This window comes from Misgurnus anguillicaudatus, chromosome 4, assembly GCF_027580225.2.
Source record: "Misgurnus anguillicaudatus chromosome 4, ASM2758022v2, whole genome shotgun sequence".
Lineage (NCBI taxonomy): Eukaryota > Metazoa > Chordata > Actinopteri > Cypriniformes > Cobitidae > Misgurnus > Misgurnus anguillicaudatus.
The window spans coordinates 15,405,182-15,420,272 of record NC_073340.2 but is presented as its reverse complement, the minus strand read 5'-3'; the positions used below and the strand labels follow the sequence as shown (position 1 = coordinate 15,420,272).

General features: G+C 39.8%; 1 protein-coding gene across 1 annotated transcript in view; it reads left to right on the top strand.

Moving 5' to 3' along the window:
- The first annotated feature begins 93 nt into the window (after positions 1 to 93).
- Positions 94 to 15,091, top strand: part of waplb (WAPL cohesin release factor b) — a 56,144-nt gene continuing 41,146 nt past the window's right edge. The window contains exons 1-3 of the mRNA XM_055175620.2: positions 94 to 363; positions 1,385 to 1,872; positions 13,699 to 14,386. Coding sequence (XP_055031595.2) covers positions 1,407 to 1,872; positions 13,699 to 14,386 — 1,154 coding nt within the window. The 5' untranslated portion in view covers positions 94 to 363; positions 1,385 to 1,406. The remainder of the gene's footprint in view (positions 364 to 1,384; positions 1,873 to 13,698; positions 14,387 to 15,091) is intronic.

Below are 15,091 nucleotides of genomic sequence, written 5' to 3'. Positions count from 1 at the left end.
AAACCAACCAACCAATCACACGTTTGAAAATACTCCAACGTACGCCCACCGCGATGTGTGATTGGACGATTTCTCTACGTCTGTGTCGCAACGCGAGTGTCGTGACGCCACACTCGAGGGAGGGGGAACCGAATGGAGGCCGTTAGTGTTTCAGAGCTGAAATAATCGAGGCAGAAATACACGATAAAAGCTAAATTAAAGCCTTCGATTATTCATTTTATGCAAAGTCGCGACACTTACCTCAAATACACTCACGACTGTGGTGACAGTGTGTGTGTGAGACAGCGTTCGGCGGTACTGAGCGTTTGTTTATTTACTGTTTGCAGAGCTCAGAGGCCCGGATTCACTCTGTTCACTAATCAGGCGAGTATTATACCTTCTTCTGTCATTCTGTGGGGGTTTAAATAATCAGCTCAACACCGTAACTTATACAAGTCAATCTATACACTTATATCCAAATGTAAATGTACATTTTAGTCTATATCTTGCAATTTCTACGCAAATGTATTTGCAAGTATTTCATAACATGGTGTGATTAGCCAGTTAGCATGTTCATGCTAATCCTCATGCTAGCCCCATTAGCATTTTTATGTTGTTTTTGTCAACCGCGATAGATCTGGTTTTATTTCGGTCGCTCAGATTTAATAGATGTTAAGAAGTTAGGCTAGTAATCTCTTTCGCCTGACAAGGAAAAGAAAGTTACAAGCACGTCAGGAAAAGAAAAGTGTCTTGATAAAATCTATTCCACTGACTAACATTAAGTTAGCACGTTAGTAGCTAACACTCAGCCCCTTCAGCCTTTTCTTTTACGTTTGTTATTGTTTCTTAAGGGAGATGAGATAGAATAGCTGTTGTATTTTGTCATTTCAAAAGAGGCTTTGCCAAAATGCTTTTATTTTTGGGATTATTCATTTAGTAGCCGAATTACAGAAAGTTGTAATGGTACTTAATGATTACCATACTGTGTGATGTACCATAACCTTTACCAGGCACTTTCAAGAAATACCAGAGTACAACAAAAACCTCGTTCTTTGTGGTTCTTTCTGTCAGTGTTGTTATAAATGTGTTTGTTCTTGTGTTTTGCTTTGTTGAGCACATAATTAAACGTCCACTGCTTTACTGTTATTGATCACCCCCCACACACACACACACACACACACACATGTCAGCGTGTAGCTTTTGGTTTGTTTTCCTTGGTGAGACTCAAAATAACCTTATTAAATTATTTGTGCTTTTAAACTAGATTGAAATCTGTTCCCCCCCTTTTTTAGCACAACAATGCAAATAGTTTGTGTGTATGTGAATAAGATTAAGTTTACAAGTTAAGTTCTACAATTGAGACTTGTAATTGAGTTTTTATGAAACTGTTTTGGATCGTCCACAGGGAATATGAGACAGATGCTACAATGACATCTAGATTCGGAAAAACCTATAGCCGAAGAGGAGGAGATGGGACCTCTAAGTTTGACGAAGTGTTGTCCAATAAAAGGGCCACGATTAGCACCAAATGGGGTGAAACGACTTACAAAGCCAAGGTTGGAGCAAAGAGGCCTGGCTTAAAGACGGATGTGCCTGATCAACACAAAAGGTCCAAGATCACTGAGGGTGATGGTTCAGAAGATCCCTTTGGATTTGATAGTGATGACGAGTCTAGACCGGTCACATCTCGTAGTGTAGCCCAGTCTAAGTCCAAGATGACATCCGCTGGAGGATCTCCGGCCAGTCTAACTCTGGAGCCTAACAGCAGGGTGAACCAGCCTGCCAGTGTGGAGGCCGTCGCCCCCAGTAGGACCCCTTTCACTCTCAGTAGTGACAGAAGTGCTCACAAAGTGCCAGAAGACCCTGGAAAATTCTTTAACACGTCTGCTGCAGGTATGTTATGTTCCTGGATGACTCTTCATCTCACATTTCAACTCAATAGTGTTTTTTTACAGTTTTATATTCAGAAATTTGCTTTTCTAAAGTATGGCACATGTGTCCCCGTAATCAGTTGCTGTTTTGTGCTTTTATGGTTAGATGGCCTGTTTTACTTTACTTGAAAAATGCATGCACTTAACGTCACCCACCTGGCCTAGTTGTGGGTTACTTGCGGGTTTGTTTTTGCTTGTCTGTGTGTTTGAACAGCCACCTTTTGATTTACTGAGCAAGACTGCTTCTCAGTGTTGCTAAAATAGACTTGCATTTTATTTTCTTTAAGGAATTAAAATAAAAAAACATATATCATAAAAAATCCCCCCAAATCCTTTGGAAATTCTGGTTTTGAGATTTTTTTTGTCAACTGTTTTTTGTTGTCTTTAGATTTATGACTTTTCTCAGAGTAAGAAGCTTTTTAAAAGGGATTTTTGCTCAAAAATGAAAATGTTGTCTTTATTTACTTACTCTCATGTAAATCTAAACCTGTATGAGTTTTGTATGTTTCTGTTGAACACAAAGGAAGATATTTTGATAAATGATGGTAACCACACAGTTTGACTGTAGCCATTGACTTCCATACAAGGAAAAAACAAATAATACTATGTGAGTCAGTGTGTGTACCGTCAACTATGTGCTTACCATCATTTTTAAAATGTCTTCTGTTGTGTTTAACAGAACTTCATACAGTTTTAGAGGGGGAAGTAAACGATGACACAATTTTTGGGTAAACTATCCCTTTAAGCCGGTTGTGAAAGAGAACCAGTAAAGACCACTTGAGTACATAAGGTGTTTCTGATAGATGTTTGGCCTATTTTACAGGTGGATGTGAATGTTGAGATTTGTTGTGTCCACCTCTCAGTAATAGAGATTTTAGAATAGTGGTTGTCGGATCTAGAGAGCAGAGTTGCTGGTAAATTATTGATATACAATTAAATAAGTTTAATATTTAATTTGAAATGAAAATCTAAATTGCCTACATTGTTTTACTATAGGTGTTTCACAGTAGTAAATTAGTTGAGACTGTTTTTATCTAGAATTTTTTTGTATGCAGTCTCTATACAGTCTGCTGTGCTTGTATGAGTCTTTTTACATCTGGTATTAAGATGCTTTTTGGTCGATTGGATCACAATGAATGACGTTAAAGGGCCACTTAATTGGTAGAAACATTCATCTTTAGTGAAAATGAGTCATATTTGTAGTCGAAATGTAACATAAATTTAAAATTCTTTGCATATTTGACCAAGAAAAGACAGAACTAGATTTTAGGGCACATTTGTATGGAAAACTCCAACTCCAACAAGGCACAGCATAGCAAGCCACTCCCATTAATCGGAACACCGCTCAGATATGTGTTCATAAATGCCAGTTTAGGATTTTAAAATATGTATCCAGGAAGCCGCTGTCCATATACGGTACGAAGCTTGGGTAGGAGCAAGCTTCATTCAGTTTCTAATTTATTTTTGAGAGTGCCAAACATGTATATTCCCAAAGAAGAAAACGTCACATCCTGCTGTATACTCAAGTTGTATACTCCACATTTCTGTGAAATCACAACGCCCAAACACGTGCCAAGTACCTCTCTTGCCCGGTACTATTCACCACACAAACGTCCATATCCTGATTTGATGCGTAAATGTTATACAGAAAGCACACAGCGAGAGTACAGCCACTACTAGTCTGTCCAACCTCTAGCCAGTCCGGGCTTCTCTACGCAGCAGAGGCCGAGGGTTTTGCGGCGTCTTCTCTGGGCTCCTCTACGCAGCCGAAGCCCAGGCTCCAGCCTACTTCTCGGGCTTTTGTTCCTCCATCTGCCTCAGCTCTTTGCTGTATTGTGGCTCATAAAGGTGCCATGAACAGCGGATTAGAGCATCACGCTCGCGAAATCACCCTCTTCCATATCATATTGATTACTTTCCACTATTTTTGTAACATGAAGCCTGGCTCGCTCCACATCGTCTGTTAGCTTAGCTTAGCATAAAGATGGCGGCTGATCGTTTCTTTTCGGGTATGTTCGTGTATTTTTGTAAGTCCCACCCACTGCTCTGTAATAGGTCTTTAGCGTGAGTGGACCCCACCCATAGCCCCAACCTTGGAAAAATGAGTGTTTGTAGTCTTACACCCTCGACAAAGATACAGCAGTTCCTTCTTTCAATGACGCAAAATTACGATTTTTACATCATAGAAAGAAGGAAGTGCAACACTGAAATCTGTATTTCTCCCGTCTCAGGGGAAACTGTCGGAATGATGCACGACCATTCAAAAACATGACGATGCAAAGCTTAATGCAAATCGGTGAAGTGTCCCTTTAAAGACCGGTGTAAACAGGGTATAAAGCGTTTTGAGCTCGTCCACTTTCGACCACATTCAGAAGTATTTGAAATCACTTTCTACCGGATTGCTTTTGTGGTGTAGAGGCGTATGTGGTCGAATGTGATCGAGCAGCCACAAGAGAATGCCTACTCTCCACCTATTGATCTAATCTGAGGTACCGAGCACAATGTTTTTCCATTGAACATGACTTCTAGTGCGTACCAATAGTGTTCATCGTGATCTTTAGACTGCTCTCCGCCTCTTTCATCTTTGTTTCATTTTGTGAGCATGTGAAAGTTGCACAAGCTTATTTCATTGATTGCTTTGAAATATCAGCGAAAGCTCTCATATACATGTACAAAACATTGTGCTGCATGTTTACTAACAACACAAGCAGCAGACCCTGACGTATATTAGTTTGCGTCAATTTAAACCCTTAATTTCTAACGCTCACGTTTAAACGAAAGCAGAGGGACTCACCCACAGTCTCCACAGACCACCCCAGGGCTCAACATAAAGGACTGCCCAGTGGCCCGGGGCAAGGGTGAGAGACGTTCGGGGCCAGTAAAAAGTATTGTCACTTGCCCGATCGGGCCAGTGCTTCAGTCACATCAATGTATATTATTTAACATCTTGGAAGCAGACATTTACTTAGGTAAAATACGACAAAAGAAATTATGCAATATTTTTCACAGTAGGTTTGCTGTCAGTTTACAAGTAAAGCAGAAAAGTTGGGAGCCTTTTTTTGTTGAAACATGTCTGTTGTATATGTATACAATTATATTTGATTTTTGAATTATTATTTTTAAATATGTAACATTTTTTGTGACACAGTTTTATGGGGGCCAGTGAAAATTTTGGAAGGGAAACTGAAAAACTGAACCACTGGCCCCAACGGGCCAGTATAAAAAATGATTTGCGTTGAGCCCTGCACCCCCTCTGAAAGTAATCCGGACAGAAGCGGTGAATGTGCTCTCTCGACTTGTGATTGACGAATGATCTGATTGACGAAAATGCATCTTAATACCAGGTACAAACAGCCCCTACAGCAGGGTTCCACAAATCTTACCCTGGAAGGCTGGAGCACTGCAGAGTTTAGCTCCAACCCTGATCAAACACACATGAGCAAGCTAATCCAAGTCTTCATGATCACTAGAAAATCACAGGTGGGTAAGTTCGATCAGGGTTGGACCTAAACTCTGCAGTGCTCCGGCCCTCCAGGGTAAGATTTGGGGATCCCTGCCCTACAGGAATCGCAATAACTGTTGCATAGAAGTTGCATATTTACATTTCCTTGGTGCACCCAAATTCTGCTTTCATCACATTCACAACCCTAAATTTCATTAAGGGCTCGTTATAGTTGTGCGTAGGTCCATTTTCATTTATACTTTTGCGTCGTCCTCCGCGTCGACGTGCAAACCCACGCGCAGACTGCTGGTTGGCAGTATCCACGTGTGTAACCACAGTAGCAGCGTGACTGTCAGAGAAGAAGAAGCTTAGCAAGTTAACCCACAAATGAAGAAGAAACAGCGACTTGTGTATGATTTGAGAAGACCAGCAATGATGGCAGTAAATAAACAGCGACTTTTGTTGCAGTTTGAGTTAAACCCCTCCTCAACTTGGCTCATCTTTGTTTTCACCATCGCAAACGGAAATACCTATGACACAGTTTTTTTACCTGACAGGAGGGGTTCTGGTGGACCAATCACAGCGCTTTCGGTCCGCGTAGAACTGGCGCGCTGTAAAAAATTTTGCGAGGTGCACGTCAGGCTACGCAGAGCTATGCACAGGCTATGGATAGCCTAAACTTACGCACGACTATAAATCGCCCTTCTTTACTTTCAAGACAATTATTGTCTTGACTCTGTGTTTTGCACCATGACCACTTTGTTTCTAAGATGATCTGGCAATCTAAAGGTAGTTCAACTTTAAGAGACGGTAGCCAAGTGATCCTCTGATTTTAAGATACATTTCTCGGGCCCTGTCTTTAGTGATTGGCTTCCGTCAAGCTGTTATTCATTCTGTAAATTCATAATTCTAGTTGACGACGTGACCCCAAACCAGCACATTTATACAGGGCTTCCCTAAGTCAAATGTTGTTTTTCCACATACCTAAATTTTTGCAAACTGTATGTACGCTTGCAAAAGGTCATATTTCATTTATTTGGCGAAACTTTGCAAGGTAATGCTGTAATTTTAAAATTTGCAATGAAATAGCCTAAACAACCACTGTATAATCAATCTATTGCTTTTTCAAAAGTTGTTAAGCTTAGTTTTGTTTCCTTCCTTGCTGCCTGATGCCCCTTATACCCATCGTGACAGAAAATGGGATAATTGTACTTGGCTAATTTCTGTGGGGTTGTTGGATTTCAGAGTAATTGCATAGCCTTTGGTCTAAGCACTACCTTCGGTCTGTTTGCTTTTGTGAGAAAACTTAACTGAGAGCATCACTCATTATTGGCGCAGTATTATTCTGCTGTTAATGCTCACGACACCAGCATTACTTGCTTTATATCAGTGTAAGACCCTGCTTAATACCAGCATAATGGATGCTGGGTTTGACTCTTACTACAACAGCCCCAAGCTCTCTGCAGACCAAGAAATTAAAATCTTTAATTGGCCCAAACCCTATTTTACATTTCCTCTCCATAATTGCTTTTTCAGCTCGGTACTCCTCCAGGGTTTTGTGAATCATTTGGCTGGCTAAGTAATCAATGAGGTGAACTTAGAGGAAACTTTTAAAACACTGACTCCCTGTCATTGACGATGTTAATACGAGGAGAACATTTAGACGCTTGTGAAGCGTAGCGTCTGGACTTCAGGTCTCCCTTTCTTATCTCATTTAGTAAAAGTGAAATGAAAGTGATGTGGTTGTCAAGTATGATAGCCCATACTCGAAATGTGACCTGCATTCAACAATTTCCCGAAACAAGGCCACGATACTGGACAATTTTGAATGCTAGTTTGCTCAGAATTTATAGATAGTGCCTTACTAGGCAGTATATTTTTCTTTCAAATCATGTTTCTTTATATATGAATGTATGTATAAACGTATTCAGAGTAAATACTATTTCTCTATAGAAATTAGATTATTAATGTCACAGCTGTAGTTTAAAGTAGCAATATTTCTCTTCAAGAGACACTTTTCAACTGCATCTCTTTGTCTTCTTTTTTTTCTCCAAAATGCATTACTGTATTATAAGAAAGCGGCTAATAAAGCAGCATGCGCTTCATTGATTTTAAATGCGCGCAATAGGTTTATTATGGATTGCTTAAGAAACGACCTGCAGTCTTTTTTGTGCAACGCTACTTTAACTTAATGACTCGCCCTTTGCAGCAGTTTAGGTTAAGCTATCTGCTATTTCTGATAGATTTAGACCGTACAGTTTATATTTACCTTTCCGCAGAAAGGCTACAGACTTGGCAACAGTCTAAAACTCACTTGACCGTTTACTCACTTATGCAAGCCTGCTTTGATTTGACACTAATAAATGTGTAGCTTGAACTTGAAGTAGGGAGATGTGCATCTGGAATAATAATTATTTAAATAGAAAAAATGCTATTCAAATGTTTTTTTAAGTGCCAATGCAGGGTTAAGGGGCCAATCACACCAAATGCGTTTTAAATGCTTGGAAACGCAAGCACACTGCACTTTTTTGGACACTTTAAAAAGAGCAGTGTGGCGCAGCTTTTATATTGCTAGGCAGCCACCGAGGCAGCTGTCCTGTCAATAAAAATATTGAAGCGTGAGCGCTGCTTTGCTGTTAACTGTCATATTAGTAGAAACTTTAAAAAGAGGACGCTTGCTCTGACCTTGATTGAGGGTGAGAGGTGCACAAACACAAAGGAGAGAGCAGTCCGGTCGTTCCAAACAACTGTAAACTTCCATCACCACAACAGAAGGTCCGCCTCTCCCCTCATTCGATTGTCCAATGGAAAGACACAGATGACATTGGGTGCTTATCTGCTCTCAGCGCTCCTTCAAAAAACGCAAGGTGTCAAAAACGCAAGCCGCTCGATGTGCATAAACAACGCCCATGCCCATAGAAAATCATTCAAAAAAGGCAAATGCAACTGCCATTAACGCGTTTGGTGTGATCGGCCCCCAAGGCTGCTGTGCATTAAATGCTTTTTCTCTTCTTCTATAGACTTTAATGTAAAATATACATGAAAATTAAAGGCGGAGTCCACGATGTTTGAAAAACGCTTTGGAAAATTAGACGGGCCGACTACCAAAACACACTTACAGCCAATCAAATCAAATCAAATGCCAGGTTGCGTATGTGTGGGGCGGGTCTATCAACAGAAGGTCCAGATTCTATTGGGGTAGGGGCGTGTTTGTTTAGGTGATTTCAAATATCAACATTGGCTTTCAAACATCATGGACTCCGCCTTTAATTTGTATGCATTTCTGATTGTTTTGGCAATTAAGATTGCAGATTAATTTAAAGTTGCTGTAGATTGTAAAACTGTATTTAGCTAGGCATGGGTGAATAATATTTTGTACATGGTAATGCCGTATCCTGAGCCTCGAACACTATTGTTTCCTCCTTCATTCTCAACATAACAGACTGTGACGTTTCAGTCACGATGTATGCCTTCATATTAAAATAATAAGTTGTTACACTGTTAAAAACAAAGTTGTAGCTGCTCAGATAGCGTTATATGCTAGCTAATGCTATATGCTAGCGCAAAATAACGATTAATTTTTATTTGGACCCACTTGTAACTTGCTGCTGTCATTGCTGCCTCCTTTGAAACACACAGTTGCTTAGTGCAGTGGTTTTCAAGGGGGGCCGCGAGATGGTGCCAGGGGGGCCCCAGTTTTATGACATTTTATGAAATACATTAATTTATTATGAATTCTGTGTATTTAAACCTAAAAAAATAAGGCTACTAACCAAAAGCACTACTTTTTTGTATAATTTAATGTTTCTTTAAATTAAAATGTTGAGTTTTAGAACAGTTTTTTGTCACAAATTGTCTTTGGTGGGCCGTGAAGGAATGCAACATACACAAGGGGGGGGGGGGGGGGGGCTGCACGCTGAAAAAGTTTGGGAACCACTGGCTTAGTGCAGCAATCTAACAGTGCACATCAGTGTCAAAATGTTGACAAATCAAAGTTAAAGTTTCTGTTCACAGAAGCCGCGGTGAAAGACTCCCAGCCAATCGAGTTACACGATCGAGCAAGAATTTTAAGTTTTAAGAAGTCGGTGTTTCTTAAGACAAATGCGAATTCCAGCCAATCACATACAGAGCTCAAAAGCCTTCCAAACAATTAAATGACAGAAGGCGGAAGTTTATGTTCACTGTGTTTGAGTGTTTCTATAGTGCTTTACACATGAATGCATATTGTTTCAAAGCTATTTTACAGAAAATGCGTCCTTATATAAAAAATACATATAATTAGCAAACCCAGAAATGCAAACTACTTAACTTCAGGTGAATTTTGCCATTTTAATTTAAAAATGAAATTTAGATTATTTGCCATGTAACGCTATTGCTGCAGTGACTGTCAGTCAAGCAAATAGAAGCAACAGATGTTTATAGCATATTGATTAACGACGATAGTTTCTGCTGTCTCATCCTCAGTGCTAATGTTTGTTTTGTGACTCTGATTGGGTATATATAAAAAAATCTCACCGGCCCACAATGCCCCTCTGGCATTTGCCAGAATTGCCAGATGGCCAATCCACACATGCCTAGTACATTTGAAAAAAAAAAAAACTCACACTCCTATTCCTCATGAAAATTATGTTTTTTTCCTTTTCGTTGTCTGGGCGTTATCTTTACTCTTTCTGATGTTTACATTAACACAGAGCTACTGAAGGAGCTCCTCTGCCAATCAGAGCAGAGCTCAACATTATTTTCATGACCCTTTCAAATAAGGTAATAACAGACCATTTCATTCTGGGGCAAATCCTAGGGTTGTAAATGGACATTTAAAACCATCTCTGAATAATGTTTGCCCTTAATAAAGCCAGGTACCTTCTGTGTAGATATCAGAGATTTCAGAACATTTATTATATGCCGTGCTCTGTGAAAAAAGAAACGGATAACTACAGATGGCTGTTTAACAGCAAACAAAAAACAAAAACATTGTCTTTGCGAAGTGTTGTTTAATAAATTTTGTAACTTTGCACACTCCGCAGTGGCAGCTCGACTTATTTAAATTGTTACAGATACATTGATGCTTATTAAACAGACAATTGGATAGGCTTGAGTAAAAATTGTGATGTGATATGTGGCTGCTGTGACAGACATAAGCCTATTTTGTCATTCTCAGCTTTTCAGAATCTAATGAATAGGGCAATGTTCTGAATGACCAAAGTGGTGATATAACTCATTGTGTAAGTACTGTTGTGTAACACATGATTTTTAAACTTTACAGTGTCTTTGCTGATCTCCTTTGCCATGTGCCACAAAAGGTTTTGTATGAACAGGCCTTTTTCAGAGCTGCCATTACTCAGGGCTCAAAATTAACTTTTTTATTTGGTAGCACTGGTGCTCCCAACTTTAAAGAGTTAGGAGCACCAGCAAAAATGTAGGCGCATCCATCCAAAAATTAAAAAGTACCACAACTACAATGTAAATGTTAATAGATTTATTTTATTAAAAATAAAACACCACCACCGGGCTTTACACGTCCTATGGCCAGCATTTAAAAGTTGGTCTTCTATTTTATTTTATTTTATTTTTTGCTGCATAAATTCCTAAATTAATACCCAAATGCTGTTGAAATAGTATAGCAGCAATAATAATTTAACAATTACAGGTAACATGATTAAGATTACATAGAAAATCTAGCAAACACGTAAAACACTGATTAATTGTGACATTACAAAAGTGACCCTAATATAGAAGGCTAATATATATTGGTATTGATAACTGCATTACCAGGACGCTTTTACTACTAAATAGGCAATGTTTTAAAAAATACAACAAAAACATACCATCAGCATTGTCGTATTCCACAGCAACATGGACCACAAGGATGTTTGTCGAATGTCCATTCACCAGCGCATGCGCACATACACCATTAAACACACTGACAGACAGGTCGGTGTCTCCATCAATAATAAACACATTTGTCACGACACGTCTTGTGTTTTTGGCACTTTGGCACTTTTTCGCCATTTTAAGTCTGGCGCTTAAAATGTTTTGATTCCGCCATTAACGCTGTTTTACAGGATTTACAGTAAACAGTTACATTTTCATAGACACTCGAAATCTTTAAGCCACTCTCTCTGAAAGGTTTAACGTCAACTCTAGGGGTGGCACGGTTCATGAAAAAAATCCGAACCGTTCGGTTCGCTTGTCTCGGTTCGGAGCGTGTGTGTGCCGTACGGTTCAACGGTTCATGGCATGCGCAATGTAGCCTCATGCCCTGTATGTGACCCCAGATAGCTTGTTTCCCTTTCGCGAATAGCGCGAACGAAGAGGTGACTGCCGTGGAGAGTGAGTGCTGCCGGTCATGTTACGTGTAGAAATGGCAAGAGGGAGAGAAAAGGAAGTCTGCCCGGAGTTGGAGGATGCCCCAGCGTCGTATAAGTTTGGTGTGTGGAAACATTTTTTATTTCATGTTACCTATGATGACAGAGGAAATAAAACCATATATACAGCCACATGCGACAGCCTTTTCTCCGACCATTTATCTAATCTGAGGTAATGAACACTGTTTTACGTCTTTTCGTATTCAGCGCTATTTTTAGCCTTTCATTGATAAAACAAAAGCGGCTGTTTTCTGCGTAGTTTCATTTTGCTAGCGTGTGAAAGTTGCGTGATCTTATTTCTTAAACTGCCCCTTAAAGTAATCAGTACAGAAGTAGTCAAAAGTGGACAAAAGAGACGGATTTAAATATAACAGGTGTAAACGTTATGTTTCTCTCTCGTCCACATATACTCTCTCCAGTAAAAAAGCAGCCTCTCAGTAATAAATCTTAGAGCTACACTGAAGTTGGCATTTGTGCTAAAAAGGCACATAAGTTCATGTAGATGGCAATACACATTCTCTTTTTTGCCAAATAAATGAAAAGCATGTTGAAATCATCAATTCCCTCTTGCTGTATCAAAATCTCGCCTGGCTTTTCTCAGAGATGGTCCCAATAATGTGCTTAAAGTCAAATTCAGTTTGTGCATGATTACATGATATAACTTTTTTAATACTGTATCCTAAATTATGGATAGTTAATACATTAATAAGATAATACATTTCTGGAGTGTTCAAAATTAAAAGAAAAAATAACAACAAGAACCGTACTGAACCGAGAACCGTGACCATAGAACCGTGATACGAACCGAACCGAGGGTTTTGTGAACCGTGCCACCCCTAGTCAACTCGTATTTTCCGGTGGTGGAGTTACATTTGAATCCGGATCGTCGTCAAAGAAACAGTAATAACCTTGGCTGTAATCGTCTCGCTCTCGTCATGCTCGCGACGCGTTCGTCTTTTCACATTTCCGCGCTTCACGGCAACAAGGAATGACTGACGCTCATATTAGCCAATCTGCGGTCTTCATTAAACGCAAGAACTTAATGGTGAAATTTGATTGGTTATGTATCGTTGGAGAGAACACTGAACCTGGGACATCGCCAGCACGCAGGATCACAATCAACTCGCGTCACAACAAAATGGGCAGTCGCACAAATGCTCCCAAATATATGTTAAGGTCGCACAGATTAAATTTCGGTCGCATATGCGACCAAAATGGTCGCAATTTCGAGCCCTGTTACTTGATACATTTTGTCTAGTTATGTTTTGTCTTTTCTCCTAACTGTAAGTAGACTTAATTGTGGGCATTGGTGTAATGATGTGGATGCTTACAATAATAGAAAACGACTATTGTTTGGCAAACTACAGTGCAGATGATGTTATGACTGCGAAGATGTGATTGTTGTTTTGAAAATCGTAACTTCGCAAACAAGATGTTTAGCTTGTCTTCTGTGGTTTGTTTGACTAGTCATGGGATCAGGGAAAATTGATGTTGTCTGTGGTGTTGGCTAGTCAGCATTTCAGTGGCCTAGAAAATACTTTATTCAGCGATAACTGAACAACACTGTTATATAACATTTATCTAAGTCCTATTAGTGCAAAATTACATATTTACACAATTCTGACATGATGCGACAAATGTAGACACATCTGTATCTATTTTTTCCAGATTTTGATAACTTGTTTTATTACTTGGCGGTTTTTATAATTGAAATTTGGCTTTAATAAGTGACATACTCATTTATTATCACTTTACACAAACTATAACTGCAAAAAAGTATGGATTTCAAACAACATGAGGTTAACTAAATGAAAACTGCAGAACTTAGTTTGCAGCACTTCGAACTATATTTATTGTGAAATTATTTTTTAACTTGTGCAATGGCTAGAAAATTGGCAAAATAATTAGAAAAATGAAAAAAAATTGTCAATTTTCATTTCGGTGCATCCCTAATTTATACTGCTGTTGTCTTTTTCTGTAGGACAAACCTCGAGTTGGCCCATGGACAACACGGAGCACCACAGCTATTCATGGTACAAAAACCCTTCTGAAAGCTACACAAGACCTCTTGCCCAGACCACCACGTTAAAGTCAGACAAATCTGAGGACAAGGATTCCTACGATTCCTGGAATGTTGTGGTCGGTCTCGGGGCACGCTCCACATCGCTCTTTACCGGCCCTAAAGACCCTCCTTCTACTATGTGGGAGTCCGGTAGATACAGTAGCAGCAGCAGCATTCAGAGCAAAACATCCACAGAGACTCGCTTAGGCGACCTTGGTCGGGGAGATTTTTATGTTCCCGTCGAACCGTCGGAAAGCGAGGACCACTCTCAGTCTCAGCTCAGGACGTCCAACTGCAGGACGTACTGCAGACCCAATAAGGGCAAGCAGCCAGGTGGAGCAGATGGAAGTGGAAGCGCCTCTGGTCACAGCCCCGGCGAAGTGTCACAGAACAGCGGGCCTGAGGGTGCCTTGAAAACAGCAAGCAGAGGTCGAACAAGAGACTACACGGTGCTGCACCCATCTTGTGTTTCCATGTTTAACGTCACCTTTCAGGGCTCAATGGACCGAGGCATGGAGGAATACACGTCGGCCAGTTCTCAAGCAGCTGACCCAGGAGATGCTGGAAGACTGCGAAAGAAAGCAGAGACTGAAAGCAAACCTTTGAGGTAAAGGTTTGGTGTACAAGCATTACTGTAGTAGCATTACAAAAGGAATATTTGCAAGTAGGCTCGGATTTACTATAGTAAAACTAACTATGTGTTTTGGCTGATTGATTACCATTTGTATTACCATAGTTGAACTACAAATACCATGGTCAAACTGTGTTTACAGATAATGGTAGATTCAACAATAAATCTGCTTCAGCTGAGTCGGCAGGTCTTCCTGTGTGGAGGATGCATGTTCTCCCTGTGTAAGCGTGGGTTTCCTCCCACAGTCGAAAAACATTCAGGTTAGGTTTATTGGAGATGCCAAATTGTCCTTCCCCAACTTCTGTATGGATTAACCAGTTCTTGCCATGAATATAGCCCTGGATGCTGAAATTGCGTAAAGAAACGAACAACCTAAAAATGAACCTAATACTACGGTTAAATCATGAATAAATTCATAAGGGTAAAGAATGTTTGTATTACGGTATTTCAGTACTATCTCAGTATTGCAAATAGACCTGTCACAATAGCTTCTAAGTCGGTTAATTGCCCCAGAAACAATGGCGATTGTTTTTTGAAAATATCCTAATTTTCAGCTTCCCTAGAGTTAAACATTTGATTCTTACCATTTTGAAATCCATTCAGTTGATCTCCAGGTCTGGCACTAGCACTTTTAGCATAGCTTAGCACAATCAATTGAATCTGATTAGACCATTAGCATCA